This window comes from Hypanus sabinus, chromosome 3, assembly GCF_030144855.1.
Source record: "Hypanus sabinus isolate sHypSab1 chromosome 3, sHypSab1.hap1, whole genome shotgun sequence".
Lineage (NCBI taxonomy): Eukaryota > Metazoa > Chordata > Chondrichthyes > Myliobatiformes > Dasyatidae > Hypanus > Hypanus sabinus.
In genome coordinates, this window is record NC_082708.1 from 49,515,050 (window position 1) to 49,542,637 (window position 27,588).

The 27,588-nt window shown below is 40.3% G+C and overlaps 2 protein-coding genes across 11 annotated transcripts in view; one reads left to right on the forward strand and one right to left on the reverse strand.

Moving 5' to 3' along the window:
• The window catches only part of atm (ATM serine/threonine kinase), a 179,380-nt gene extending 157,058 nt beyond the window's left edge, over positions 1-22,322 (reverse strand). For 6 of the 10 annotated variants that reach the window (XM_059964270.1, XM_059964271.1, XM_059964273.1 and 3 more), the window contains exons 1-7: positions 22,210-22,317; positions 19,619-20,005; positions 12,552-12,628; positions 12,077-12,189; positions 10,881-11,026; positions 1,567-1,731; positions 406-571 (exon numbers count right to left, since the gene is read on the reverse strand). In XM_059964270.1, coding sequence (XP_059820253.1) covers positions 406-571; positions 1,567-1,731; positions 10,881-11,026; positions 12,077-12,189; positions 12,552-12,623 — 662 coding nt within the window. In that variant the 5' untranslated portion in view covers positions 12,624-12,628; positions 19,619-20,005; positions 22,210-22,317. Of the gene's footprint in view, positions 1-405; positions 572-1,566; positions 1,732-10,880; positions 11,027-12,076; positions 12,190-12,551; positions 12,629-19,618; positions 20,006-22,209 lie in introns of all 10 variants that reach the window. The other 4 variants (XM_059964266.1, XM_059964267.1, XM_059964269.1 and 1 more) reach the window with 4 other exon arrangements.
• An 89-nt stretch (positions 22,323-22,411) lies between these two features.
• The window catches only part of npat (nuclear protein, ataxia-telangiectasia locus), a 62,089-nt gene continuing 56,912 nt past the window's right edge, over positions 22,412-27,588 (forward strand). The window contains exon 1 of the mRNA XM_059964277.1: positions 22,412-22,583. Within this exon, the coding sequence (XP_059820260.1) occupies positions 22,547-22,583 (37 nt within the window). The 5' untranslated portion in view covers positions 22,412-22,546. The remainder of the gene's footprint in view (positions 22,584-27,588) is intronic.

Consider the following 27,588-nt stretch of genomic DNA (forward strand, 5'->3'; position numbering starts at 1 on the left):
AAAATATTTCCATCAGAATTTAAAATAAATCATGGGAACCCTGTGACAAACACTATGGCACAGACTTGGTACAAATCAGTCATAGATTTCTAAATGGAAACAGGTTCTTCAGCTCCACCTTTCCAGGTCAATCAAGCTGCCTACCTGAGCCAGTCCCATTTGACTGCTTCTGGCCCATATCCCTCGAAACTCCTAAGAGGGGAACCCAGATATGAAGCAGGGACCTTCTGATCTACAGTCAAATATTCTAGCTACACCCATTCCAAAATATAAACAGTTGTTTTTGGGTATATGTTTAACAAGTGAATAAGTTTATCATAGCATCACCTGTGCAATCAATGGATAATATTAAACTGATGCTAAAAGAACTGTCAGTAAAATGTGAAAAGTATACAATCATGATACCTTGCATTCTGCATTGCCTTTGCAAAGAATTCAAACAGTTTGGAGGTCAGGCTCTCTGACTGGAAACAACATCCTCTCACAAGTGTATTAATTATTCTGGCGACAAGAACCCGGTTAGTATCTTTTGAGGGTCTTAGGTACATCTTGAAGTATAAAGTCATTAAATCTAGAAAGATGGAAAATGCTCAACAGTTAATTCTTTAAATCTACAAAGTACCAGCTTTGATTCCAAACACAGATTATTGTGAGATCCGTTTTGGGAATTTTTAAGTAAATAATGTGACGAGAAAGTTTCAAACAAGAGCTTAAGGCTCTAGAATTCTGTCACCTGATTGTTCAAAAGACATTTTGATCTTTTATTTTTTATATATAGAGAGAAAGCTTTGATCTGTGCAGATCCCATACACAATCCATTTCACAAGCTGCTAATTCAATGCAACAAATCACCATAGTATTTGTCTGAAACTCAAATGAAACAACCACTAAACAAATTACTGCTTTATTACAAGACAGATGCAATTATACAAAGTTCCACCTATGCAAATTGTACTGTAATTGCTCACTTATGTTCTCCAACCTAACTGAGAATTTTTATCAACAGAAAGGTCAAGGGTACTGGCACATGAGAATCAAGTACACCAAGTCACGTATGATTTCATTCTAATCCTTATTCAAAAACACCAAAGGAATGCCTTGACTGCAATGGCTCACTCCTACCTTCCCAACAGAAATTATGGACACTCACATCTGGTAAATGAAACAAAGATGGAAATATCCTCTTGCTTGTGATGTGAGTTCTCTCCATAAATGCGGCCTGACCTGACTTCCTCTAGCATTTGTATGTGTTGCTCTAAGTTTAGATGGGTCTGGTCTAAAGTACAAAATTAACAGTGTTTGGGCATTTGATTCAGAAGCCACTGGAAAACACTGAGAGAAGTGAGAATAATAGATTATAGGTCTTCCACAAAGTGTTCTTGAAGGTGAGATGAGTCACAATGCTATGGGACTATATGCACTCATCTAATTTCGCCTAATTTGGAAATGCAACACTAGCAGCAACTTTTGACAAAATAAATCACCACTTTCCAATGTATTTTTCTGAATTATTAATTCAGAATTTAGAGAAATTCACAGAAAAATATTCACAATTAGAGGTAATACCTGACCATTGCTGCTGGGTTATTTCACACCAGTATTTCCGAACTGAAAGAACATCCTTCAGCAGAATACTATTGTAGTCAGCACCATAGGCAGCACAACTAAATCTACCCTGAAGAATGTCCATGATGTGCTTCAGTAGTTCTTGACATTTCAAACGAGGTCCTCCTGAACAAAAATGATTAATGAATTAGCCTAAAACATTACAAGTACTGTCATCTGAGCAAACCCTTAGTCATATCATAGTTCAAAGCTCACAGCAAATTTTATTATACATATAAATAACCACATGCAACTCTGAGATTCTTTTTTCCCGTGGGAATACTCAGCAAATCTATAGAATAGTAACTAAAGCAGGATCAATGAAAGATCAAGTAGAGCATAGAAGACAATTGATATAAGCGAATAGCAGTAAATAACCAGAGCATGAAATAACAAGATAAAGAATCCTTGAAGTGAAAGGAGAGCATTAAATAATAAGATAAAGAGACAGATAAAGATAACAGGACAGATGAAGCCATAACACTGTTCTCTACAAAGGTACTAAACTACTATTTCATTGTGTTACTTGATTGTTCTAAACTATGCACAGATTTTACAAAATGAATGGCAGACATAAATGGTCATTGGATTCAAAAGCTGTGCCCTCTTTCACCTGTATCATCAGTGTCTGAAATGGAACAGAAGTAGGTGGCAAAGATCCTTAGATAAACTCCATATTAGGAACATTTCTATTGTGATGTTGCAAATGAACTGAGAGATATGATGCTTCAAAGGTCTGTTTCTTCACACTCATATTTCAAACCCATCTCTTCCAGTTGGCTCGCTGGGCAATGTATAAACATGTAGATTGCTTATACCAAAGGGACACAATAAATCATGAATCAGGTACGTTAGGTTCTAACTTTGAGAAATAGGATCCTAACGTGGAAGCTTAATTTCTGTTCCAAACATTTTGTGAATACTCTAACAGGTCTTGGGCCTAGAGCAGGTGAATAAACTAAACATTAGCACAGAACGATGTGATCAATGTTGTCAAAAATTGAGACAGATAATGTAGCAATCATAGCATATGTTAATTTCAGTTTTGTAAGGCAAGGACAGAAACCTGGCAGGAGATCAAGGAAAATGTGAAGAAAAGCTTAACTTATGCAGCATCGTCAGATGCAGAAATGCATTGCCTGCCCATGAGATGGAAGCAGGTTCTACTGGGAACTTCAAATGAGCCAAACAGCCTCCATCTGTGACTGCAGCAACCATTTTATGATTCCTTGAAACTGTAGTTATGAGATTGGGAGGAATATGGGAATATAAACACATTCCAAGACCTATGAAAGTTTGGAACCTTAGGATGCAGATAATCATTTTTATTTATGTATTATTTGCACAATTTGACTTCTTTTGCACATTGGTTGTTTGTTAGTCTTTATGCATCATTCTTCATTGATTTTATTATACCTATTTATTTTTCTGTAAGTGCCTGCAAGAACATTAATCTCCAGGTCACAGATGGAGACACATACATACTTTGATAATACATGCACTTTGAACTTTGAATTTTGATTGGCCTCCAGTTCCATTAATTGCTCCAATATTGTTTTTATTTAAATCTAATGCTGATCTCTCTGTTTTTCATTTATTCAAGGCCTGCACTTTGAGTGTTGACTTGTGTGAAAACTGGCGAAATATTAATTCATTTTCTCTGCTATTACTTTTTAACTTATCTCACCTCTGTAAGGGACTCCTATTGAATGCTATTACAGGTGGCCCCCGTTTTTCGAACGTTTGCTTTACGACAGCTCGCTGTTACGAAAGACCTACATTAGTTACCTGTTTTCACTAGCTGAAGAATGTTTTCACTTTTACAAAAAAAGGCAGCGTGCCCCGAGCAGCCAAGCTCCTCCCCTGGAACTGCATTCTAGCCGGCATTGCTTAAACATGTGCCTGTGAGTATCTGTGCTTTATGTCGATTTATTTTGTGCATCCGTTAGCAAGATGAGTTCTAAGGTATCAGAAAAGCCTAAAAGAGCTCATAGAGCTTAGTGTAAAACTAGACATAATTAAGCGTTTCAATCATGGTGAACGAAGTAAGGACATTGTCCATGCGTTGCATTTGCCTGCATCCACCATTTGCGATATTTACACGCAGAGAGAAAGAATCTTGAAAGCTGCCGATATTACTGTTGGTTCTGCTCAAAGCAAAGTGGTCTCTTTTAGTTGGTATTCAGTAATGGATAAAATGGAAAGTCTATTGCTTGAGTGGATTGATGGGTGTACAAAGTGTGATGTTCTGTTAAGTTATCTTAAACGTAAGGAGAAATCAGTCAGTCTTTTTAATAAGCTGAAACAGAAGGCACTGGACAATGGTGATGGAAGTGTTGCAAAAGTGGAATTTAAAGGTAGCCATGGGTGGTTTGATCGGTTTCTGAGGCGAGATGACACCCCAGTCTCCTGTACCTCCCACCACCCCAACCTCCGACAACTCAGCCTAACACACCATCATCAGTGTGCTCACTGTCTTCCCGATTCTAGTAAGTGAAACTACACTGTACATATATTATTTCTTCTTTGTATAAGGCTGTGTATTTTTGTATTATTTGGTACGATTTGGCAGCTTCATAGCTTAAAGGTTATTAGAGAGAGTGATTCCGCCGAGACAGTGCTGCAATGATTGCAGAAAAGTATTTCTACCTTATAGTGTATTTATTATATCATTCCTGCTTTTACTATATGTTACTGTTGTTTTAGTTTTTATGTGTTATTTGGTATGATTTTGCAGGTTATTTTTGGGTCTGCGAATGCTCACAAATTTTTCCCATATAAATGGTAATTGCTTTTTCACTTTACGACATTCCAGCTTATGAACCATTCCATAGGAACGCTCTACCTTCGGATAGCGGGGGAAACTTGTACTCGCTTTCCTTTTTTTTAAGACTATACGAGATTTTACTATTTTGCTTTGCACTAGATTCTCATATTCCACATATCTCCCCTACTCAATTTATTGGTTTTCTTCCTTTGGATTTCTCTAATTTTCCCAAAGGTCAGGTTTACTGCTCTTTATGGCAACATAAACATTTTCTCTGACACATGTTGCATTGTGGAGACTGCAGTAACCATGGCCAGCTTCTTAAAATAACTTGGCTTTGACTCTGCTTCCACTCTCACCATCTGTATTGTGTAGTAACCCAATATCCTTATGAACACTTTCTACACTATCTTTCTCCGCTGATGTCTGATCATCAAATCCTACCCCTTTCTCTGATATCCCAAATTTTCTAATCCATGAGCCTTGCAGTCAGAAAAAAGTACTGCACTCTGACACTATTCACGTGTCCTCAGATTGGAGGAGGCATAGCAAAGGAGGGACTTAGCTGTGAATGCCAAACCCAATCAATGTGGAAGTGTTGTATCCAAATCTTATTAGCTCACAGTGTTACGTAAAATTGAAAATAAATAAAATTTGCTGTTTCGTTTGCATGAGCCTTGTCAATCCTCACATCGAATGTTGTTTTCATCTGTTATATAACAGTGGGTCACTTTTGCATCATCAATAATATGACTTAATATGAGAGAAAAATACCTTGAAGGATCATGTTTCTGCTTATAACATAGAATTCAATGGGAAAAGTGAGGGGGGGGGGGCGGCGAGAGTCACCTTACAGAAAATTGTAATAAAAATGGCTTTCAAGGAATACAGGAGTCACCCGTAGAAGTTGTTATATGACAGCCTTTGGTCATTTAATGCCACATCTTTCAATGTAATTTCCTTCTTCTATACATAGAAACATAGAAAATAGGTGCAGGAGTATGCCATTTGGCCCTTCGAGACTGCACCACCATTCAGTATGATCATAGCTGATCATCCAACTCAGAACCCTGTACCTGCTTTCTCCCCATACCCCCTGATCCCTTTAGCTACAAGGGCCATATCTAACTCCCTCTTAAATATAGCCAATGAACTGGCCTCAACTGTTTCCTGTGGCAGAGAATTCCACAGATTCACCACTCTCTGTATGAAGAAGTTTTTCCTCATCTCGGTCTTAAAAGGCTTCCCCTTTATCCTTAAACTGTGACCCCTCGTTCTGGACTTCCCCAACATCGGGAACAATCTTCCTGCATCTAGCCTGTCCAATCCCTTTAGAATTTTATACGTTTCAATAAAATCCCCCCTCAATCTTCTAAATTCCAGCGAGTATAAGCCTAGTTGATCCAGTCTTTCTTCATATGAAAGTCCTGCCATCCCAGGAATAAATCTGGTGAACCTTCTTTGTACCCCTCTATGGCAAGAATGTCTTTCCTCAGATTAGGGGACCAAAACTGTACACAATACTCCAGGTGTAGTCTCACCAAGGCCTTGTACAACTGCAGTAGAACCTCCCTGCTCCTGTACTCGAATACTCTTGCTATGAATGCCAACATACCATTCACCTTTTTCACCACCTACTGTACCTGCATGCCCACTTTCAATGACTGGTGTACAATGACACCCAGGTCTCGTTGCACCTCCCCTTTTCCTAATCGGCCACCATTCAGATAATAATCTGTTTTCCTGTTCTTGCCACCAAAGTGGATAACTTTACATTTATCCACATTAAATTGCATCTGCCATGAATTTTCCCACTCACCTATCCAAGTCACCCTGCATTTCTTAGCATCCTCCTCACAGCTAACACTGCCGCCCAGCTTTGTGTCATCCACGAACTTGGAGCTGCTGCATTTAATTCCCTCATCTAAAGTATTTTAATATATATTGTAAATAGCTGGGGTCCCAGCACTGAGCCTTATGGTACACCACTAGTCACTGTCTGCCATTCTGAAAAGGTCCCGTTTATTCCCACTTTTTGCTTCCTGTCTGCCAACCAATTCTCTATCCACATCAATACCATACCCCCAATACCGTGTGCTTTAAGTTTGCAAACTGATCTCCTATGTGGGACCTTGTCAAAAGTCTTTTGAAAATCCAAATATACCACATCCACTGGCTCTCCCCAAACCAATCTACTAGCTACATCCTCAAAAAATTCTATAAGATTAGTCAGACATGATTTTCCTTTCACAAATCCATGCTGACTTTGTCCGATGATTTCACCGCTTTCCAAATGTGCTGTTATCACATCTTTGATAACTGACTCTAGCATTTTCCCCACCACCGATGTCAGGCTAACTGATCTATAATTCCCCGGTTTCTCTCTCCCTCCTTTTTTAAAAAGTGGGGTTACATTAGCCACCCTCCAATCCTCAGGAACTAATCCAGAATCTAAGGAGTTTTGAAAAATTATCACTAATGCATCCACTATTTCTTGGGCTACTTCCTTAATCACTCTGGGATGCAGACCATCTGGCCCTGGGGATTTATCTGCCTTTAATCCCTTCAATTTACCTAATACCACTTCCCAACTAACATGTATTTCCCTCAGTTCCTCCATCTCACTAGACTCTCGGTCCCCTACTATTTCCAGAAGATTATTTATGTCCTCCTTAGTGAAGACAGAACCAAAGTAGTTATTCAATTGGTCTGCCATGTCCTTGTTCCCCATGATCAATTCACCTGTTTCTGACTGTAAGGGACCTATATTTGTCTTAACCAGTCTTTTGCTTTTCACATATCTATAGAAGCTTTTACAGTCAGTTTTTATGTTCCCTGCCAGCTTTCTCTCATAATCTTTTTTCCCTTTCCTAATTAAGTCCTTTGTCCTCCTCTGCTGGACTCTGAATTTCTCCCAGTCCTCACGTGTGCTGCTTTTTCTGGCTAATTTGTATGTTTCTTCTTTGGACTTGATACTATCTCTAATTTCCCTTGTCAGCCACGGGTGCACTACCTTCCCTAGTTTATTCTTTTGCCAAACTGGGATGAACAATTGTTGTAGTTCATCCATGCGATCTTTAAATGCTTGCCATTGCATATCCACCATCAACCCTTTAAGTATCATTTGTCAGTCTACCTTAGCTAATTCACGTCTCATACTTTCAAAGTTACCTTCTTTAAGTTCAGAACCTTTGTTTCTGAATTAACTATGTCACTCTCCAACTTAATGAAGAATTCCACCATATTATGGTCACTCTTACCCAAGGGGCCTTGCATGACAAGATTGCTAACTAACCCTTCCTCATTGCTCAATACCCAGTCTAGAATGGCCTGCTCTCTAGTTGGTTCCTCGACATGTTGGTTCAGAAAACCATCCCGCATACATTCCAAGAAATCCTCTTCCTCAGCACCCTTACCAATTTGGTTCACCTAATCTATATGTAGATTGAAATCACCCATTATAACTACAGTTCCTTTATTGCGCGCATTTCTAATTTCCTGTTTAACGCCATCCCCAATCTCACTACTACTGTTAGGTGGCCTGTACACAACTTCCACCAGCGTTTTCTGCACCTTAGTATTATGCAGCTCTACCCATATCGATTCCACATCCTCCAGGCTAATGTCCTTCCTTTCTATTGCGTTAATCTCTTCACTAACCAGCAACGCTACCCCACCTCCTTTCCTTTCCTGTCTATCCCTTCTGAATATTGAATATCCCTGGATGTTGAGCTCTCATCCTCGGTCACCCTGGAGCCATGTCTCTGTGATCCCAACTATATCATATTCATTAATAACTACCTGCACATTCAATTCATCCACCTTGTTATGAATGCTCCTTGCATTGACACACAAACCCTTCAGGCTTGTTTTTACAACACTCTTAGCCCTTATACAATTGTTAAAAAGTGGCCCTTTTTGCTTTTTGCCCTGAATTTGCCTGCCTGCCACTTTTACTTTTCACCTTACTACTTTTTGCTTCTACCCTCATTTTACACCCCTCTGTCTCTCTGCACTTGTTCCCATCCCCCTGCCACATTAGTTTAAATCCTCCTGAACAGTAGTAGCAAATGCTCCCCCTTGGACATTGGTTCCAGTCCAGCCCAGGTGCAGACTGTCCTGTTTATACCGATCCCACCTCCCCAAGAACTGGTTCCAATGCCCCAGAAATTTGAATCCCTCCCCCTTGCACCAGTTTTCAAGCCACGTATTCATCTGAAATATCCTCCTATTTCTACTCTGACTAGCACGTGACACTGGTAGTAATCCAGAGATTATTACCTTTGTGGTCCTACTTTTTAGTTTATCTCCTAACTCCCTAAATTCACCTTGTAGAACCTCATCCCGTTTTTTACCTATATCGTTGGTACCTATGTGCACCACGACCACTGGCTGTTCACCCTCCCGCTCCAGAGAGTCCTGCAGCCGCTCAGAGACATCCTTGACCCTTGCACCAGGGAGGCAACATACCATCCTGGAGTCTCGTTTGCAGCCGCAGAAACGCCTATCTATTCCTCTTACAATCAAATCCCCTATCTCTATAGCTCTCCAACTCCTTTTCCTTCCCTCCTGTGCCACAGAGCCACCCATGGTGCCATGAACTCGGCTGCTGCTGCCGTCCCCTGATGAGACATCTCCCCCAACAGTATCCAAAACAGTATATCTGTTTAGGAGAGAGATGACCTCAGGGGACTCCTGCATTACCTGCCTACTGCTACGCTGTCTAGTGGCCACCCATTCCATTTCTGCCTGTGTAGCCTTTACCTGCAGTGTGGCCAACTCACTGAACGTGATATTCACAACTTTCTCAGCATAGCAGATGCTCCAGTATGAATCCAATCGCAGCTCCAGACGCTCAATACGGTCTGCCAGAAGCTGCGGTTGGACACACTTCCTGCACACATAGTCGTCAGGGACACTGGAAGTACCCCTGATTTCCCACATGCTACAGGATGAACAAACCACGGGGCCGATCTCAGCTGCCATGACCTCCCCAATTCTTGCCTCAACTTTTGAAACGTTCTCCTTTTAAAGGAACTTAACCCAGCCTTACCTCACTTGGAGTGAAGCTCGTCCGCAGCCTCTGCTCGCCGAAGCCTCGGGAGACAAAGCCTTCCTAGCCTTCCTACTCTGTCGCCCGCTATAACGTCACCCGCTCCGTCAAACTGCTCTCTTTTAAATACACCTACCAATACATCTACCATAACTCACATTTCATACCTTACCATTTTCCTTTGTCTGGATTTTAAGACCCTGGTTTTACAATTAACTGAATTACTTTTAATGACTCTTATGTACATTTCAACAATTTCTCTCCTCCTCGCTCTCTCTCCCACAGATAAGATGCATTTGTGTTAACAATATATTGTTTACCGACTCCACTCAAAATTGATTTATGATTTTCAGAGATAAGATCTATTTTCTCTACTGACTTAAGGACTACCCTCTTCCTTTTTATGTCCCCTATAGCTTCTAAGTTAACTATTTTTAGACTATATTTTCCAATGATGGACACTTCGGAATTAGGTCTCCCTAATAGCTTTAATTTTATTTGTTGCATTATATCATTTTATAGGTGTGACATGTATTCAGATGTCTTCAATTTTGTCTATTTACCATTTGGCCATTCTAGATTGGAGTTACTTCATTATATTTTTATGCTTTGTACATTGCTGATGAATTCTGATCAGTTAACTACACTATGCTAATACCTTGTCTTTTCTCAACTTTGTAAATCTTCCCACACCATAACCCTTTCTTCACAGCACGTATGATTTGTTAGGATACTGCTCTCAGCCCGATATAATTAAACCTTGTCCCAAAGGTACAACTCCTTTTTTCCTTAGTTCTAATACCAATCACGATTCGTTACTCTCACAATTATTTTGAGCTATCCATTCTACTCTCACAAGACGCAAAAAAATGTGCTTCTGCAAATGCACCAAAACAACAGAAATTATCCTAGCTTTTATCACACTGCATTCAAAATTCCAAGTCTTGACTCAAACATAAATATCATGAAGTATGCTGGCTTTGAAATTTTAACAACACGTCAAAGAGTAAAACAATGTAACATGGAAGAAGAGAGGAATAGATACCAAAAATACAGTTTAATTGCAGTTAACCTTGCAAAAATAATTTTAATCTTTGTAACCATAATTATATTCCAAATCTGAAATAAAAGTTTGCTACAATATAAATGAGATGCAGTCATTTCAGGTAACAATAGATTGAATACTTCTAAACATAACACACAAAACCAAAACTTGAGAGCTGCTAAGAGGCAAATGCACGTTTTATTTGGAAATCAATTCAGGAACAACTGTTTCCTCTAGTCTGTCTAGAGAACTAAATTTGTACATCTTTTTTGAATAGGAACTAATATACAGGCAGCATAAGATGAGAAAAATGCAAATAAATACAGTTTATGCCATTTTAATTGTATGACTAAATTATATTTTTTATCATAAAACAAAAAGTTGATTTGGAAAATATTTTAAATGCTCACTTTTGTTAGCCCAGCGGATGAAGTTTTTCATAATATTGCTAACTTCTTGCATTTTCTTTTGCCGATTGGCTTGAGTTGTTGCTGACACATTTGGATTGGCTGCCTGAAGACATTCAGTCTCTTTTTGGATGTACTTTTGCAGAAACCTTGTAAATAAATATTGAAAGTAAGTAAAAAGTCAATGATGGAACATTATTGTTTTAAATTTAATTAAACAAGCCTTTATGCTAGTATATACAATATAACAACATTTTCATTGCCCTGACCCCATTGGAGGAAAATGAAACAAAAAATAGAAACCTAACCTGTTTTGATGAAAGGTCTTGGTCCGAAACCTCGTCTGTTTACTCTTTTCCATAGATGCTGTCTGGCCTCCTGAGTTCATTCAGCATTGTGTGTGTTGCTTAGATTTCTAGCATCTGCAGATTTTCTTTTGTGTGTGACCTCACTGAATTGACTGTTCAAAAAAGCTTTGTACAGAACTAGTCAGAGGCTGGATATCCTAAAGTGAGAAACTTAGCACCTCACTCTCAACATCCAGACGTCACAAATCACGACTCTGATGTAGTATTATTCACTAACCTGGATGAGTAACCTTTACACCACCTGGGATGTTCAGCACTCTCTATAACAAAGCTTGTCAACTCACCATCTAGGATAAAGCTTGTCTAGCTTTGACATAAGTACCTGAGCCACTTTTAAAATTGAAATCCACCTTGTTGAACAGCAGCTACATAGGGACACACTACTTGCAGTTTCCACTCCAAGTCACATGGCATCTTGGCTATTGCCATTCCTTCATTGCCACCAGGTAAAAATAGTCGATACCTTACCTGATAGCATTGGACTGTAGAAATCAACTCATTGCCATCTTCTTGATGGTAATTAAAGATGGGCAATAAATCCTTGCCTTTGCAGGAAACTAACAGAAACGGCCACTGTTCTAAATCAGTGCAATATTAAGTATAGCAATACAAATAGTTACTTTCTTTTATGTTTCAAAAATAACTGATAATACGTAAAGTCCTCCGCTTTCCTCAAAATATGGATATTATAGTTTCTCATACGTACATGAATGAGGACAGAAATAAACATATAGGTTATAGAGAGCTTTAAATTACTTGCAAAAGTAACAGCAAAAGGTTAGAAGTATTTTGATAGCTAGTTAGATCATTTATTATATGTGGCACTTTTACCTGAAAACTGTATCCCAGTTTAATTGTTTTGAATGTCTTGATTCAGAATTTCGATCCAACTGCTCTCTAGTTTCTGGCATCCGAATAAGGCGTTTAAATTTATCTATTTCTTTCTTTAAAAAAATACAAGAATTATTGTAATACACAAATTATAACAAGTGAATTAAAGAGTTGAAAATAAAATCGGGAAATATGGGCTCGCTGTGTATGTTATCATTGTTAGGGAGAAAAGCTGTTTCTCTTATCTTTTTTTCCTGCAGGTGTTAAGATAAGTAGAAGACACCGATAACAAGAATGAGATAACAACAACAAATAAAAGTGAGAGGTGTCACTACGGGTAGACAAGATAGCATTGATACAGTGCAACAAGAAATAACATTCAAAGCCTGGTTATCACTGTCAAAATAGTCGTCGTTTTTAGCACTGATTATTGCCACAGTACTTGTTCTAAAAATTTACAAGGTACATTTATTACCTTTCTCTCAGTAGCTTTGTCATTGTCAAACTGACGACAACAGAGGAGCAGCTCCTGAAGTGCAAGGCTCATGGTTCCTTTGAAAGTAAATTGAAAGAAGCCTGTAAAATCAAACATGTACATCTGCAAAAAGCCATCGCTGTATACAGACTTTATATATAGCAACAGGAAGTGCATTTCTATAAACACTGCAGCAAACTGAAAATCGATGCAAAAACAGGAAGACTGAAAGGACTCAGCTAGTCAAGCAAAGAATCGCATTCTGGGGATGTCTCTGATTGGCTAAGTTCTTCCAAAATACAATTTTACGTATTTCAGATTCTGGAGTCTGCAGTATTATTTGTTTTCCTGAAAATTCACTGCAGCTCACCATGATACAGGTGTTGTTTTCATTTCGGGCAATACTGCTATAGAAATATTCTGTTACAGTTCGAAGAAATGCTAACTAGGTATATGGATATTGAATGTTTCTGACTTTTTAAAAAGTTTATATGTATGCAATAAAAATAAGAGAATGATGTGAAAGCCAAGCAAAACTTTATCAGAACTCCCACAGATTATTGATCAGAAAGTTTAATTCTTTAATCCCAGAGATTCTGAACACTTCCAAGACTTCATGTTTATTTCTAATATCGCTTATCTAGTTAATCAAATGCATCATTCTAGATTTCTTTGTCATACTCCATATTCCAAAATTTAACACATACACCTTATTGTTTATGAGTTGAAAGACTGTTTATTTTTACAGAATATAACACAAACTTCTGTGATCTGCATTGTATTTAAAATCACAGCCCTATGTATAAATCTGACATGATTTGATAACATTCATTGCGTCCAAACTGGAATTCATCAGTGGAGTGGTTTTAATCCAAAAAAATCATGGGGTGGGGAGGGGGGAAAGAGATAGCAAATTGGCTGGATGACCCAAAAATCCTGAAGAACTTGATTCCTTTAGCACAATTCCTTTGCGGCAATAACCTCAAACGACATGTATCCAAGCAAGAGCTGGCTGACAACATTACCATATGAGGAATAATCAATTCTCCCTGAATATGAATCTGATTACCCTAGGAACCAGTTTATCATTGTGCAGTAACCACTGCACAAATTCTTCCAGACATGAGGAAATGTTTGAGATAGAAGACAATGTAATATCCTTTTACAGTCTTAGATAATGACCAGTGTTTTTAAAGTTACACTCTTTGTCTGATGTCTAAGAAACCCTTTTGAAATAATGTCATTCACATCAAGTTGCATCATCAGTGCAAAATTTTCGTGAACTAACATGACACAAAAAATACATTTTCTACTTCCTCTTTTGTCTAGTAACTTCATTCACAATATTCTATCTATTCATGTTTTCACCAACCAATCAAACTCATAGTGCTTTCTATTCAAATGATTAGAACCATATTGCCATCTGCATTCTCTATAGCAAAAGATAATTGTTCTATACTTAAAATCATAAGTTTCTTCTTGAATGGGCTAGTATCTTGGGTGAACTGAGAAAAAGATGGCTATTTTGATTATTAATGAACTCAAAATTATTTTAACTTAAGCCCAAAGGAAATAACCAGGATAAGTTGACACAATGAAACCAACTGAACAGAACTGCTACTGGCATTTCAAATAAATACAGTGGATTCCAGTGAATTGGGCCATCAGTTAATCAGGGCAGCCACTTAATTGGACCAACTCTTAAAAAACAAAAATTAACCAAGAAAATGGCTGGTACTCTCTTTATTTGGGACACTGATGCCTTTTAATTGGGACAGGAAAATGTTGATGAACAGTTTCTAATTAGCGTTAGTCGTGTGCAGTAGTGTGAGCCATTAGACTCTACACAGTGTGTGTACATCAGTTGTGTGTGTTTGTGTTCAAGCAGCAGTGATTGTCACAAATGGTTGGTGAGAAATAAGCAGTTATAAATTCAGAACTGTTTTGCTCAGTTTTCTAGCATTCAGTCTTGGAGATGCCAGAAATGATTTCACTACTTCAGCAAGTTATGAACTACGAAGAATTTGAAGTTATTGACAATCATTTTGAATGTTACAATGAAAGTGAAGAGCTGAAGGATGTAATTGTCCACAGGATTGCATGAAGGTAGTCCATTATCTGCACTAGGGACACTGACTTTGTTCATTTGGTCAATAAAAAGAACATGGCAGCATATGTTGGATAATTCATCCATCAATAACTGTTAAGAACCAGATAGATAGATACTTTGATTCCAAAGAAATTACAGTGTCACAGTAGCATTATAAATGCACAGATATAAATATTGGAAAAGTAGAAAGAGTAAGATACCACAGTCTAACATCACTTCCCTAGACTCATTATAGAGCCTAATGGCTGAGGGTAAGAATGGCCTCATATAGCACTCTTTGGAACAGTACAGTTGTGTTAGGCTATTACCAAAAGAGCTCTTCTGTTCAGCCAAGGTAGCATGGAGATGAGAAATATTGTCCAGAATTTCCAGGATTTTCTGTAGGTCCTATGTTCTACCACAGCCTTCAGTGTGTCCAGTTTGACTCCTATAAGAGACAGTCTTTCTAATCAGTTTATTCAACCTGTTGGCATCACTCATGTTGATACCATTGCCCCAGAACACCACTGCATATAAGACTGTACTGGCGACAACAGACTCACAGAACATGTGAAGGAGAGGCCTGCATACCCCAAAGGACCTCAGTTTCCTCAGAAAGTAGAGGCGAGGTATGGCTCTTCTTGTACACAACCTCTATGTTAGTGCTCCACTCATCTGTCTTCCATTGCTCCCCCCTCAAAGGTCCTCACTATATCCATGTCCTCAACATCAATAATAACTGGGAGCAACTAATGTTGAGCTAAAGATGATTCAGCCAGCTCCATTTAACAAAGACCTCCACCAGGGCCCTGTATTAATTTTCCTGTCCTCTTTTCATACACTCAACTATTGCTGAGCCATCGGACAATTTCTGCAAATGACATGACCTCAGTGTTGTAACTAATGTTTGAGGTACACTAGGTAACCAGGAAGGAAACCTATACAGTCCCTCGTGGGCCCCCAATGTTGCTTATAGCCATGTCTGACACATAGCTCTGAAGTCAGGTAATCCATTATCAAGGATACAATGGAAGTGCCAATCTGCATGGAACGAACTTTTCCCCTTGCACTGAGGGCTGTATGGTATTGAAGGTACTTGAGAAATCAAAAGACATAATCCTCCCAGTGCTGCCCTACTTATCCAAACGGGAGTGGGCTTTGTTCCGCAGGTAGATGACAACATTGTCAACTCCAGTGTCTCCTGGTAGGCAAACTGCAGGGGATTGGGCTGATCTGACCAGGGGTCAGAGGTGAGCCAGGACCAACCTCTCGAGGATCTTCATAATGTGTGAGGTCAGGACCACTGGATGGTAGCCATTCAAAACTTTTGGTTAGCCCTTCTTGGGTACTGGGACCACACACGATGTTTTCCACACAGTTGGGACCCTTTCCAGGCTGAGACTCAGATTGAAAATGCACTGGAGAACTCCACACAGCTGCTCAGCACTCTCCCTTGGAAACTTGGGGTTCACACCATCTGGTCCCAATGCTTTGCCGTGTCTGAGTTTCCCAAGATCCTTTTCACCTGCTCAGTACTGAAGGTGAGTCAATGATGACTGGGGAGTTGATGGAAGGTGGAGGCTGGTGGAGGTGAGGATCGGGATGATAGTAGTTGGTATGCGGATGGTCGGTGCAGGGCAAGGAAGGGATATGGACAGTGTAAGCCTGTATTGTTCATCTAGGTGTTGAATTGGAGAGGAGGGGGGAAGGGAGGCATTTTATAATACTGTAGTGCTGAAGGGGGTGTGAACAGGGGGACAATTCTCAAACCTATTGAAGAATTGGTTCAACTCATTAGCCTATTCAAACCTGCATTCTGAGGCTCTACAGCTAGGTCGATAGAAGCCAGTGATGATCTACATGCCTCTACACATCTCCTGTCTGCTACTCTGCCCAAGATTGCTCTCCTGTATTCCTCTTCAACCACCCTGATCTTCTTCTTTAGTTCCCTCTGCACATGTTTCAATTCTTCCTTGTCTCCTGATCAAAGACTCAATTTTTGTGGTTGAGAAGAGCCTTTAGATCACCGGTGACCCATGGTTTGTTGTTACGGAAGCAGCAAACAGTCCTTGAGCGTACTACAGTGTCCACACAGAAGTTGATGTAGCCAATGATGCAATCAGTAAGTCTGTTAGTGTCCTCCCCATATGGTTCACAAAGCACATTCCAGTCAGTAACTTCAAAGCAACCCCTTCAAGGCCCTGATGGCCTTTGGAAACCATTTCCTTACTAGCTTAGTGGTAGGTAGCTGTGCTATAATTTGGGCTTATACAAGGGCATGAGGTGAACCAGGTTGTGATCTGATCTTCCAAGAGGGGAATACAGTCTTATAATACTGTAGTTGTTAGTGATCTAATTTGTGTTCTTTATTTAAATACAGAATTTGATGTGTCCCTTTTATATCTTTTTAACAAATTCAATATAAGCTCTGACATTTTGGGGGCAGCTGCCAATGCGTCCCAATTAATCAGAATCCATTGTATTTAAGAATCATGCTAATTAAATCGTGCTAATTAGGAAGTTTCAAAAAAGTTTTATTTTTATAATGAATCATCCTTATCATTACCCTGTAAATTTAAGTATGTACAGGACATAAATAAATGGTTTTTAAAGAAACAATAATTAAATCATGATTAAATTTTAATTGAAAATTTAATCTGAGCTAGGATTTTAAACTAAGTAAAGCAAACTGAAAACACAGGGCATGAATTTGTTAAGGCACATTAGGAAATTTTGAATTTTGAGTATTCCACTTGATATGAATCACATTATCAGGTTAACAAACCACATTAAAAGATATGAAAGCAACCAATTAATGGTTAACATTTTAAAAATATATCATTGTTTACAGGTTTAATGAGATCTCAATCAAGCAAAAAGACAGAAAAATTGATACAGTTGTGACTATCAAGAGAAATTAAGATATAATTACATCAAAGGTAAAAACAAAAGATGTTGCCAAAAATGACAATAAGCTGATGATTGGAAAGTTTTTTGATTTAAAAAAAAGAGTAACTAAATTATTGAAATGGAAGTGGAAGGCTGAATACAAAAGTGAACAAGAAAGATATAGTAAAGACTGTATGTAGATCAGGGGTTCCCAACCTGGAGCCCATGGACTCCTCTGCTTAATACTATTGACCCACAGTATAAAAAAGATTGGGAACTCCTGCCATAGATGCTTCTATGGGTAGATAAGGAAATGGCAAAGAATTTAAAGAATATTTTGAGGAACTCAGCAGGTTGTGCGTGTTGCTTTGACCCCAGCATCTGCAGAGTATTTTGTGTTTAAGAATAGTTTGTGCCTGACTTTGAAGAATGGAGAAAAACTATTGGAAATAGTGAAGAAAAAGGTCTAGTGAGAAAGAACAGTTCAAAAAAAATATATATATAAATTAGCAATGGAAACCAATAAATCCCAAGAACCCAATAACCTGCATTAGACTTTTGAAGGTTTCTATGAACAGTGGATATTCACCTTGCCATCCTTCAAAATTCCATAATTTCTAGAATATGAGCACTATATTTAAGATAAGGAAAGAACATGTTTATGTGAATCTGCAGATCAGTAAATCTGACACTATTAGATAAATACAGATAATTTTTTATTAAGAAAGTAGCCACAAGGCACTATAAAACAAAATACAGAATTGGATGAATTACTTCAAAAAAATGGTTCATAGAATTGAGATGTGGATTGCTGACTAGGTAGTGGGTCAATTTTGGGTTGAAAGGCTGTGGCAAATGTCGATAACATAGAGATTAATTCTGGGTCTCAGTTGTTCAGTCTGCTTCAGTAATTTAGTTGACAAGATTAAGTACAAGGTATCCCAGTAGCTGTTCATACAAAACCAAATGGAAATGCAGACAGTGAGGATGCAAAATGGCTTGAGGAAGATATGGTTAACAGTCCATATCTTGGGCAAGGACATGATAGATGGAATATAATGTAGAAATTATGAGTTCATTCACATTGTTGGAAAAAAGGCATGCAGAGTAGGCAATCAGGAAGTCAAACTGTGTTATGCTCAGGAGATGGACGAATGGGCATATCTTAACCAATCAAAACACAAAGCAAGCTACTGCAAAAAATAGTTCCAACTTCTAAAGAAAGAAGACTTTTAATTAAAAAAAAGTACATCTCATCCACAATCTCTGTCAGCACAGGTGCACCATAAGGCTGTGTGCTTATCCCCTGCTTTACTCACTTTACACTTATTACTGTGAGGCTAAGCACAGCTTCAATGACATCATTAAGTTTGCTGGCAACACCACTGTCATTGTCTGAATCAAAGGTGGTGATAAATCAGCTTACAGAAGGGAGAGTGAAAATCTGGCTGAGTGGTGCCACAACAACCTCTTGCTCAATGTCAGCAAGGCCAAGAAACTGATTATTGACTGCAGGAGGAGGAAAGCAAAGGTCCATGAACCAGTTCTCATCGGGGATCAGAGGTGGGGAGGGCCAGCAACTTTAAATTCCTTGGTGTTATCATTTCAGAGGACCTGTCCTGGGTCCAGCACGCAAGTGCCATTGCCAAGAAAGCGCGGTAGCGCTTCTACTTCCTTACAAGTATGCAAGGATTTGGCATGACATCTAAATCTTTGGTAAACGTCTACAAATGTATGGTGGAGAGTATACTGGCTGGTTGCATCACAACCTGGCATGGCAGCACCAATGACTTTGAAAGGAAATTCCTACAATAAGTAGTGGATGCAGCCCAGTCCATCACATGAAAGTCCATTAAGCGAGTCTACACAGAGAGCCATTATAGGAAAGCAGCATCCATCATCAGGGACCCCCACCACCCAGGTCACGCTCTCTTCTCACTGCTGCCATCAGAAAGAAAGTACAAGAGCTTCAGGACTCACACCACCAGGTATGGGAAGTGTTAATATCCCTCAACCATCCAGCTCTTGAACCAGAGGGGATGACTTAACTCACCCCTTCACTGAACTGCTCAACAACCTATGGACTCACTTTCAAAAACTCTTCATTTCATGTTCTCCATTTATTGTTTTTTTTTCCTTTTGTATTTGCACAGTTTGTTGTCTTTTGCACATTGCTTGTTTGGTCATCCTGTGGGGTCCAGTCTTTCATCGTGTTTCTTGTATTTACTGTGAATGCTCGCAAGAAAACAAATCTCAGGGTTTTATATGGTAACATATGTACTTTGATAATAAATTTACTTTGAAAAATGCTTTTCAATAAATAACGTTATTTAATAGCATCACTGTAATAATCCACTGCACTTTCCATTCACCTCCTTTCCGATTCCTTCCTTTCTCAGTCCTGCCCCTTTCATTCTTTTAACCATTCCATTCCCAAGGAAGTGAGAAAAACTCATCTTCTTGTTCAAAAAATAACCTGTAAGATAATATGCAAACATTGATTTCTACTCCACTTTCCTTTGTTTCTCCTACATCATCTTATTGCCTGCTCCTTATTCTGTTTCTATTTCCTATTGTCTTTCTTCTCTAATACAATCACTCATCATTTTCTTCATTTCACATTGCTTATCCCCTCTTTATTTTTTTTTCACTCTCATTTTTTTTATAGCTTGAGGAAATAGCAATCAATATAGAGAATTTAATCGTACAATGAGGAAAATGTAAAGAAATACAAGAAAAAGCACAAGGAAAAGTGAATTACAATTGATAAAGTACTGCAAATAAAGATTTAGTTAATCCTCTGAGAATAAACAACAAGAATATTAAAATTATCCTTTCCTCATGTTTTAGTTTTGGATCAATGTAAAAAAATAAAGTGGAATATGGAGGATGTGTTTTAGATAAAATGAATCATTATAGTGCATGATGCTATTCAGACCATTGTGTGTATCTGTTGAGCATTTCTGTCAGACTCAGTCCCTGCTAATTCCTCTTTACCCTGCAAGCCATTTCCATTACTATTATAAGTAATGCAATGCTTTATCCATTGCATTAAACCTGCAACAGTGGGAATTTCATCTACCTTGAGCTTAAGAAAGTTGAGAGCTTCAAGTTCATAGGACTGAACATCACCAATAGCCTGTCCTGATCTAACCATATAGAAGTCATGGCCAAGAAAGCTCACCAATGTCTCTGCTTCTGTAGGAGGCTCAAGAAATTTGGCATGTCATCGCCAATTCTTGCCAATTTTTAATCAATGTACCACAGAAACCAGCCTCTCAGGATGTGTAATGGCTGCTATGGCAACTGCTCTGCACTTTGCAAGAAACTGCAGAGTTGTCAACACAGCTCAGCGCATAATGGAAAGCAGTCTCCTCTCCAAGGCCTTCCTCTATACTTCTTGCTGCAGCAGTAAAACAGTCAGCATTATCAAAGATCCCATCCACCCACCCCAGACATTCTCTCTTCTCCCCTCTTGTACCACCAAGCTTAAGAACAGCTCTACCTCATGCTTATATGACTATAAAATAATTCCCTAGTACAATCTATTGGACTCTTGCCTTCACAATTACGTTTTAATTTTACATTTTATTGTTTACCTGCACTGCACCTTCTCCATAGTTGTGGTATTTTATTCTGCATTGTTATTGTTTTACCTTGTTCTACCTCAATGCATTATGTAATGATACCATTGTAGGAACAGTACATAGGACAAGCTTTTCACTATCACCCTCACAGAATGGAGAGGTGCTCTGCAGATTCTTATTCCATTTTAGTGTCATATATTGAGTAAGTGCAAGTACAATGCTATTTCATTTGAAAGGACGGCTGGGATATAAAAGGCTTGATAACATCTCCAATAGCCACACAGGAAAAGTGCCTTGACCAATGGAGCAGTTGCTGGAGATGGAAAGCAAACCCAAGAAGTCACAGGCAAACTGGTCCCTTCGTTTGCTGAGGTGGGAGAAGGACAAGTTAACAGGGAAACGGGGGAAGCGGTAAAGGGAAAATTAAGTAACTCAGTTAGGCACACGGACAAAAGAAAAATGGAGGGCTGTGGGAGGGAAGGGTGAGATTGATCTTAGGAGTGTGTGAAAAGGTCAGCACAACAACATGGGCTGAAGGGCCTGTATTGTGCTACGCTTGTCGCGTCTGCGAGGAAATAGTGCAAGAGCAGAACTCGAGAAGTGGCGGGAAACGTCAGTCCGTGCGCGGTCACGTTAGCCCAGAGGTCGCGATTTCACAGCGGCTCAATTCTCTGTGCTTGCTATCCACACCAACGACGACCATCTTTTCTCTGAAATATTAACTCTGCTTCTTTAACTACGGGGTCGCAACATTTCTTCTTCTCACTACTGCAGATTTTCCACGTCTGCAGGTTTTCGTTTTAAAATCTTAAACGGCAATCACCCAGCACCGGCAGACCAGGCAGCCGGAATACACCGAGTCTGCTGCCGCTCAGACCCCTCAGCGGCATCGCCATCCAACAACTTAACGGCGTTCCAGTCCGACCGAAACAGGGCCCGGATTCAACCGAACTTAACGCGCCGGGCCTCCGGCGGCAGCGGACCGCGAGCCGCGGACGTTGCTCATTTAAAACGCCGCAGAGAACGCGCAATCACAGCCACTCGGAGACAGGCCACGGCTTTATTAAACTCGTGCTATTGCCATTAAACGCACCTTCGTGATCTGACTTGTTGCCAACGTGATTTTTTTGAGAGTGGGGTCCCCTTTCTTATGAGAGCCTCCCAAGACGGACCCACAGGGATCCGGTCTCGCCGATAACAAGACGGAACAGCAATTCCCAGCAACCACCCGGGGCATCTCCGCTCTCCCAGTTCCGCCGGATGCACGGCCGGGATTAACACGGCGTTGTTTTTACGCGCCATTTTCAGCTCCCCGGCTCCTGTTGATGGCGAGTCCACTTCCGAGGTCGGCGTTGGTCTGAAGCCTGGCGACTCCTCCAGGGAGGAGGGGGGGAGGGCCTCCTTCATAAACTCCGGCTGGTTCCGAGATAATGCTGCTGCCGTCAGACATAGCGCGTCTGGTCCTGGGTAAGTGTTGGTGTGCAGCGCGGATTCGGTGCTCGGCTGTCTGAAAGATTGGACCCGCACTGGAGGCCAGACCACTCTACTCACCTTGCAGTGATTGACAGCCTCCTGACATTGTGCTGGCTATTTCCCGTAGTTTTGGATCGCAAATTAAATGGTTTGTTTCACACAGGCCTTCTAAAGTCATTGTACCTGTGATTAAATTTTGAAAGTGTGAGTGTTTAAATTGTCACTTTTCTTTGTGGAGTAGTATTTAGAATAGTGTCCTAATTCATTATTCGGTCGGATACTTAATCAAGGTCCCGGCCCTCACAATGTTTAAACTCATTAATGAACCAGCCTGAACAGATGTCAACATCACTCTGGAAAACTGTGCTAAGCATGAAACTATGCACCTTGATTTTAAGGTTTCCCAGTTCATCACTTTGGAGCAGGATTCATCTGATAACCAATTCATGTTTGGTGTTGAAAATTAGTTGGTCATCAGATAACTGATAAATAGGCAGAAAATACATGAGTGCAGCTCCTGATTGGTATTAATTAGTATGACCTGCCCTTGCTGGTGTTAGGAAAAGCAATAGTAATTGAGTTCTCTTGCTGAGTTTTGCCACAAGTTACTACAGTTTCCTCTCTGAGACTTCAAAGATGTTTCTTGATCTGTCGAGTTTAATCAGTAAATTGTAACTCCAGAATCCAGTATCTACAGTCATGTCAAAAGAAAGTTATGTTTGATATTTATTTATCCTCATAAAACATACTTTTGTCATTACTGAGTGAAACTGGTTTGCAATAGTTTGCCTGAATGTAGCCTTGCAGGTGCAACAGGTTATCAAGAAGGCAAATGGGATGCTGGCTTTCATTGTTAGAGGGGTTGAAGTTAAGAGCAAGGATGTTATGCTGCAACTGTACAGGATAATGGTAAAGCCACATCTGGAGTACTGCGTGCAGTTCTGGTCTCCTTACTTGAAAGATATACTGGTTTTGGAGGCAGTGCAGAGGAAGTTCATCAGATTGATTACAGAGGTGAGGGGGTTAGACTATGAGAAGAGATTGAGTTGCCTGGGACTCTACTCACTGGAATTCAGACGGATGAGAGGAGATCTAATAGAAACGTATCAAATTATGAAAGGGATGGATAAGATAGAGGCAGGAAAGTTGTTTCCACTATTAGGTGAGACTAGAACTAGGGGATATAACCTCAAGATTCAGGGGAGTAAATTTAGGATGGAGATGAGGAGGAACTGCTTTTCCCAAAGAATGGTGAATCTGTGGAATTCTATGGTCAATGAAATAGTGGAGGCTACCTCAGTAAATTTATTTAAGACAAGGTTAGATAGATTTTTGCATAGTAGGGGAACTAAGGGTTATAGGGAATGAGTCCATGGTCAGATCAGCCATGATCTTATTGAATGTCGGAGCAGGCTTGATATGAGGCCATAGAGCCTACTCCTGCTCCTATTTCTTATGTTCTTATGATTTCAAGATAGCACGTTGGCAGTGTGATGTTTGAAGAACTATTTTTGGATGATTGGATGCACAGCAAATCATTTGTGTGTAGTAAAGAAATGTTGATAACAAAAAAATGACGGAGAACATTTTTCAGAACAAGGGGAAAATACTCTTGGCTTCTGATCAGAAAGTCACTATGAAGCCTACCTCCATTAGGTGAATGTCTCTTCAAGCTGATGATGGTTGTCCATTATGTCCGACGAAGACGGTCATTCCTGTGTAAAGTGCTGCTAGAATGTTTGTGAACCCTTTAGAATTTTCTATATTTCTGCATAAATATGCCCTAAAATGTGATCAGATCTTCATCCAGGTCCTTAAACTGTTTAGAGAACCAAATTACATAAAAAGACATTGTACTTTTGCCCTTTAGTTATTGGAAAAAAATTACCCAATATTATGTGTATTTGAACATTGAACATTTGGAAATAGTTTTAATTAAAATCTTAAGCATGTTTACAAAGTTGTTTTGCATTGAGGGTTTCCAGTAGGTTGTTGAATAAAATGGGTTTGCCTCCACTGTCATCAGTACGAGTTCCAACCGTGTTGGACACCTTCAAAATGCTGATTGCGCAACCTCCAGCTCCAACTCTAGCCTTGATCGACAGCAGCTCTAGGTCAGAACTTTTACACACTGCACCTGTCACCCCTTCACCCACCAGTACTCTGCAATCCTGTGCTCTTGGGTACTTAGAGATTCCATCTTCCTCTCACCCACCTTCCCTAAACACCCCTAAAAACCTTCCCCTCTCCTCTGACACTACCAATACCTTTACCAACTCTAGTCTCTGCGGGGTCTTTACCATCCCCTCTGACATTTTCCTCTCTGAGGCAGAATGTTCTGTCCTCAGTGAAGGCCTCACCTTTGTCCCCCTGTGCCCACACCTCAGTTAATTCTGCGCCCACCATGATGCTGAGCTCTTCATCCATGCCTACTTTTTTGGCAAGGTCTCTCCACCCTGCACAAGGACACCTTTTCCTGTCTTCAACCCTCCTTCTCTTCTTTCTGGATACCCTGCTCTGGATCTTTTCATTGCTAACTGCAGACAGGACATCAACAGTCTTGACCACCACTTCTCTCCAATTCCAGCCTCACTCCTTCCGAAAGCACTGCTCTCCACACTCACCACTGTAATCCTAACCTCACCATCAAACCCAACAAATAGGAGGGGGTGCTGTAGTAGTCTGGCAGACTGACCTCTACCTTGCTGAGGCCCAGCAACAACTCTCAGACACCACCTCTTACTTATCCTACCCAAGATCTACAAACCTGCCTGTCCAGGTATACCGATTGTTTCTGCTTGTTCCTGTCCTGCTGACATACATCTGCATACCTCGACTCAGGTTTATTCCTCTTATTCCCCCCCCAACCCCTGCCCGGTTTAGTCCCATCCTACCTACATCCTAACACAGTCCTGATCTTTTCAATGATTTCATTCTGGACACCAGACTCAATCAGTTCCCCTCCACCACAACTCTCCTCCATCCGGCAGAACTTGTTCTCGTTCTCAGTAATTTCTCCTTCAGCTCCTATTGTTAAAGTCGAATCTGAATAATACTTGGGAGACCAACTTCTTATAGTTACAACAGTTTATTGTGCACCCTCCTGCAGAAGTTTGAGATACAGTTGTCAGAGCGAAGGCATGTAATTACTGCCACTATCGGACAAGTGGGTCCACTTTCTCCGATTACAACTATATATTTATACATATTAAGTCCCATGCATTACTGTTGCAAGATGTCATTTCAACTGGTATGCCCACCAAGTCTGTTGGTGTGAAACTTAGTTACAAATAAGAGAGTCTGCTAGATCAAGGCTTATTGACAGATGGATGTGCTGTCCAGTTTTTATCCCTTTGCTAAGCCCTGACTTAATTACGGATGGATGTTCATTCCTGTCATTATCAGTGAGTCCTTCTCCCCTACTCAAACGAGCGTACAATGTACAATGCTATCAAATTCTCGATGTCTCTGCAAACCAAGGAGAACTGGTAATGAGCCTGTCTTAGCTAACTGCTGAAGATGGAGTTTACTTCAGTTCAAAGATTCCTATTCAGTCCCAATTATTCTTTTAGCTAGAGGTTACATAGGTTCAAAATGATATTTTTATATCCTCAATTCCTCACTATCACTTCCTTCAAACAAAAGGTATAGCCATGGGCACTTGCATGGGTCCCAGTTATGCCTGCCTTTTTGTTGGCTACATGGAACAGTCCAAGTTCTAAGCCTACACTGGTATCACTCCCCAACTTTTACTATGCTGCATCAACGACCGCATGCGGAGCTGGTCAACTTCATCAACTTTGCCTTCAACTTCCACCCTGCCTTCAAATTAACCTGGTCCAATTCCAACACCTCCCTCCCCTTCCTCAATCTCTCTGTATATCTCTGGAGACAGCTTTTATCTGCTGATGTCTATTATAAACTCACAGACTCTCACAGCTACCTGGACTTTTCCTCTTCCCGCCCTGCAACTTGTAAAATTTCCATCTCCTTCTCTCAGTTTCTCCATCTTTGCCGCAGCTGCTCTCAGGATGATGCTTTTCATTCAGACTAAGGAGATGTCCTCCTATTCAAAGAAAGGGGCCTCCCTTCTTCCACCATCAATGCTGCCCTCAACTGCATTTCTTTCTTTTCATGCACGTTTGCCCTTATCCTATCCTCCCATGACCTGACCAGGGATATGGTTCCTCTTGTCCTTACCTACCACCCCACCAGCCTCTGTGTCCAGCACATAATTCTCCAGAGTTTCTGCCAACTCCAACAGGATCCCACTGCCTCCCCACTTCTACTTTCTGCTTTCCACAGGGATCGCTTCCTACAAGGCTCCCTTGTACATTCGTTCCTCCCCACTGATCTCCCTCCTGGCAAATATCCTTGCAAGCAGAACAAGTGCTCCACCTACCCCTACATCTCCTCCCTCGCTACCTTTCAGGGTCCCAAACCATCCTTCCAGGTGAGGCAACACTTCACCTGTGAGTCTGTGTCCCGGTGTAGACTCCTGTATATCAGTCAGACCTGATGTAGGATTGGGAGACCGCTTCACCAAGCACCTATGCTCCGCCTGCCAGAAAAAGCGAAATCTCCCAGTGGCTGCCCATCTTAATTTCACTTCTCATTCCCATTCCAAACATGTCAGTCCATGGCCTCCTCTACTGTCGCAAAGAAGCCACACTCAAGTTGGAGGAGCAACATCTTGTATTCCATCTGGGTAACCCCCAACCTGATGGCAAGAACATCGATTTCTCAAACTTATGGTAATGAGCCCCCCCCCACACACACACACCTTCACCATACCCTATTCCCATTTCCCCTACTCAGCTTATCTCCTTTCTTGCCCATCAGCTCCCACTGGTGCTTCTCTCCCTTTTTCTTTCTTCCATGGCTTTCTGTCCTCTCCTATCAGATTCCCCCTTCTCCAGCCCTGTATATCTTTCACCAACTTCCCAGTTCTTTACTTCACCTAATTTCACCTATCACATTGCGCTTCTTCTTACCCCTC